The sequence below is a fragment of the Cyprinodon variegatus genome, unplaced genomic scaffold (assembly GCF_000732505.1).
Source record: "Cyprinodon variegatus isolate N-32 unplaced genomic scaffold, C_variegatus-1.0 Scaffold2308, whole genome shotgun sequence".
NCBI lineage: Eukaryota > Metazoa > Chordata > Actinopteri > Cyprinodontiformes > Cyprinodontidae > Cyprinodon > Cyprinodon variegatus.
The window spans coordinates 1-2936 of NW_015152761.1; the positions used below are offsets into that span (position 1 = coordinate 1).

Consider the following 2936-nt stretch of genomic DNA (forward strand, 5'->3'; position numbering starts at 1 on the left):
GGCCGACGTTCCGGGGGCCGGCTGCGGGGCCGTAGACGTGGCAGAAGTTCTGGAGTCCGGCCGCTGGGCCGGAGGCGAGGCAGATGTTCAGGAGACCGGCCGCGGGACTGGTGGCCCGGCAGACGTTGAGGAGGCCGGCCGTGGTTCAGGCGACGAAGGGGGGCCATTAGAGAACGACGTCTCCGATGTTGCAGGAACCTCGGAGGAAGACGACGTCTCCGATGCTGCAGGAACCTCGGAGGAGGAGGACGTCTCCGTTGCTGCAGGAACCTCGGAGGAGGAGGACGTCTCCGTTGCTGCAGGAACCTCCGAGAAAGACGACGTTTCCTTTGCTGCAGGAACTTCTGAGAGGGACGACATCTCCGTTTCTGCAGGAACGTCAGCTGAAGACGCCGCCTCTGTTTCAGCAGTCCAGTATCAGTCTCAGAGGGGACCGCGGACTGCGGCTCTGGAACAGGGTCCGAGGGGGACCGCCGACTGCGGTTCTGGAACTGGAACAGGAGGGATCGCCGACTGCGACTCAGAAACAGGACCAGAGGTGACCGCCGACTGCGGTTCAGGAACTGAAACTGAGGTGGCCACCAATTGCGGCTCAGGAACAGGAACAGAGGAGACTGCCGACTGCGGTTCCTGGACAGGAACAGACGAGACCGCCGACTGCGGCTCCTGGACAGGAACAGACGAGACCTCCAACTGCGGCTCCTGGACAGGAACAGACGAGACCATCGACTGCGGCTCCTGGACAGGAACAGAGAAGACCGCCGTCTGTGGCTCCTGGACAGGAACAGAGGAGCCCGCTGACTGCGGCTCCGGATCAGGAACAGAGGAGCCCGCCGACTGCGGCTCCGGATCAGGAACAGAAGAGCCCGCCGATTGCGGCTCCGGATCAGGAACAGAGGAGCCCACCGATTGCGGCTCAGGGTCAGGAAGAGAGGAGCCCGCCGATTGTGGCTCCGGGTCAGGAACAGAGGAGCCCGCCGATTGCGGCTCCGAGTCAGGAGCAGAGGAGACCACCGACTGTGGCCCCGAATCAGGAATAGAGACCACCGACTGTGGCCCCAAATCAGGAACAGAGACCACCAACTGTGGCCCTGAATCAGGAACAGAGACCACCGACTGTGGCCCCAAATCAGGAAGAGAGGAGACCACCGACTGTGGCTCCAAATCAGGAACAAAGGAGACCACCGACTGTGGCTCCACATCAGGAACAGAGGAGACCACCAACTGTGGCTCCAAATTCAGCATGGAAGAAACCGCCCATGGCGGCAAAGGTTCAGTCTCTGAAGTGGCTTGTGATGCTCGCAGAGGGCTCTTTGCAGTCAGGGGCGCCTGCAGAGAGGTCCTAGGAGGCGTAAAACCACATACCTCGAATTCTGACACCTCTTAAAAGTTCTGCTCAGGGGTCTCTTGACGGCATAAAGCTAACTCAGGGATCTCTGGACAGCACAGAGCCAACTCAGGGGTCTCTGGACGGCACAGAGCTAACTCAGGGGTCTTTAGACGGCTCAGAACCGGCTCAGGGGTCTCTAGACTGCTTAGAGCTGGTTCAGGGGTCTCTAAATGGTACAGAGCTGTCTCAAGACGGCTCAGGGCTGGCTCAGGGGTCTTTAGACAGCTCAGAACTGGCTCAGGGGTCTCTAGACGGCTCAGAGCTGGTTCAGGGGTCTCTAGACGGCTCAGAGCGGGCTTACGGCGACGCCGTCTCTTACGTTGGAGGGTCTTAGAAGCTGGGCTAATGGGTTTTGGTTTACAGACTGATTCTGGCAACAAGCTATCTTTTGTGCAAGAGGGTTCAGGTTCTAGGCTAACTGGTTTAGAAATGGATTCGGACGCTAAACTGGTTGGTACGTGAACTGGTTCTGACTCAAGGCTAACAGGTCTGCTAAGTTCGGATGCTAAGCTAACTGGTTCAATGTGAGGTGGCAAGTCTCAGTCTCACCATAATAGAAATTCCAGAGGTCTGACTCATGGATAACGGGAGCTCTGGCTGTTTGGGTTGTGACTTGTGGTCTGATTTAAAGTTTCTTAATGGATGGTGCTAACTGACGATCAAATAGGTGGTGGCGGAGACTGACCTGGCGTAGACGGGAAGAGGGGTAAAAAAACGGAAGCTGAACGGCTTTCCCCTTAACTGGGCTGAAACGGACTGAACTGGGCTGAGACGGACTAAACAGGGGTGTACAGAGCTGTACTGGGCAGGACTGAGCTGGACTGGGTTGGACTGGGCTGGACTGGACAGGACTGGACTGAGCTGGGCTGAACTAGGCTGAGCTGGGTTGGACTGGGCTAAGCTGGGTTGAACTGCGTTCTTAGATCTGGGCTTGACTCTAGCACGTAGTCTGTGATCTTGATATATGGCTATGCAAATGAGCTCTTCCAGTGTTGCAGGTTCATCTATTGTTGCAAGTTTGTTCCTGATTTCTTTATTTAATGCATTTTTGTAGATGTTCTTTAGCATGGCATCACTCCAGCCGGAAGCTGCGGCTCTGACCCGGAAGTCTATCGAAAACTCCTCTACTGTTGGGATCTGGAGCTGTACCACCTTTCTCCAGCAGAGTGCACTGTGGGTCTCCTGGAGCTGGACCCTTCCAGCACACCTGAGACGCATCTACTCATCAGGACACCTCCCCTTTATAACCAGCTGCCAGACCTTGCTTCGACGCCGCAGTGTTGACCTTAGTTTGGTTAGCAACCAGAGCCTTAGAAACTGAAAGAATCTTAGTTGTCTCTAGAGAGAGATCAGATTCTAACTCTCCTTTGTTTTGCCTCACAGGAAACCTGTCTCTAGCCTGAAGCTCTGGATGAGCTTAACCTGCCAATCTGCCCTGGTGAGCCTAACCTGAAGATTCCTATGTGGATTCCCCTGCGGCTCTTAGTGACGAGCTGGAAACTCTGATCAAGGTCTGCCATTCAAAGTCAGAAGCTAGACGCTGCAG

The 2936-nt window shown here is 55.9% G+C and overlaps 2 protein-coding genes across 2 annotated transcripts; one reads left to right on the forward strand and one right to left on the reverse strand.

The window, feature by feature from the left end:
* Positions 1–6: 6 nt before the first annotated feature.
* On the reverse strand, positions 7–428 carry LOC107080773 (probable GPI-anchored adhesin-like protein PGA55). Its single transcript, XM_015368975.1, has one exon. The coding sequence runs from the start codon at positions 358–360 to the stop codon at positions 88–90; it is 273 nt and encodes a 90-aa protein (XP_015224461.1). The 5' UTR covers positions 361–428; the 3' UTR covers positions 7–87.
* A 734-nt stretch (positions 429–1162) lies between these two features.
* Positions 1163–2195, forward strand: LOC107080772 (protein SON-like). The gene is made up of 2 exons (XM_015368974.1): positions 1163–1276; positions 1376–2195. Exons 1-2 carry the CDS (start codon positions 1260–1262, stop codon positions 1722–1724), a joined length of 366 nt encoding a protein of 121 aa, XP_015224460.1. The 5' UTR covers positions 1163–1259; the 3' UTR covers positions 1725–2195.
* Positions 2196–2936: the final 741 nt, after the last annotated feature.

What these genes read in the sequence shown, in the direction of transcription:
- LOC107080773 (XM_015368975.1), bottom strand. Translation starts at nt 360, where the DNA reads ATGTCGTCCCTCTCAGAAGTTCCTGCAGCAAAGGAAACGTCGTCTTTC.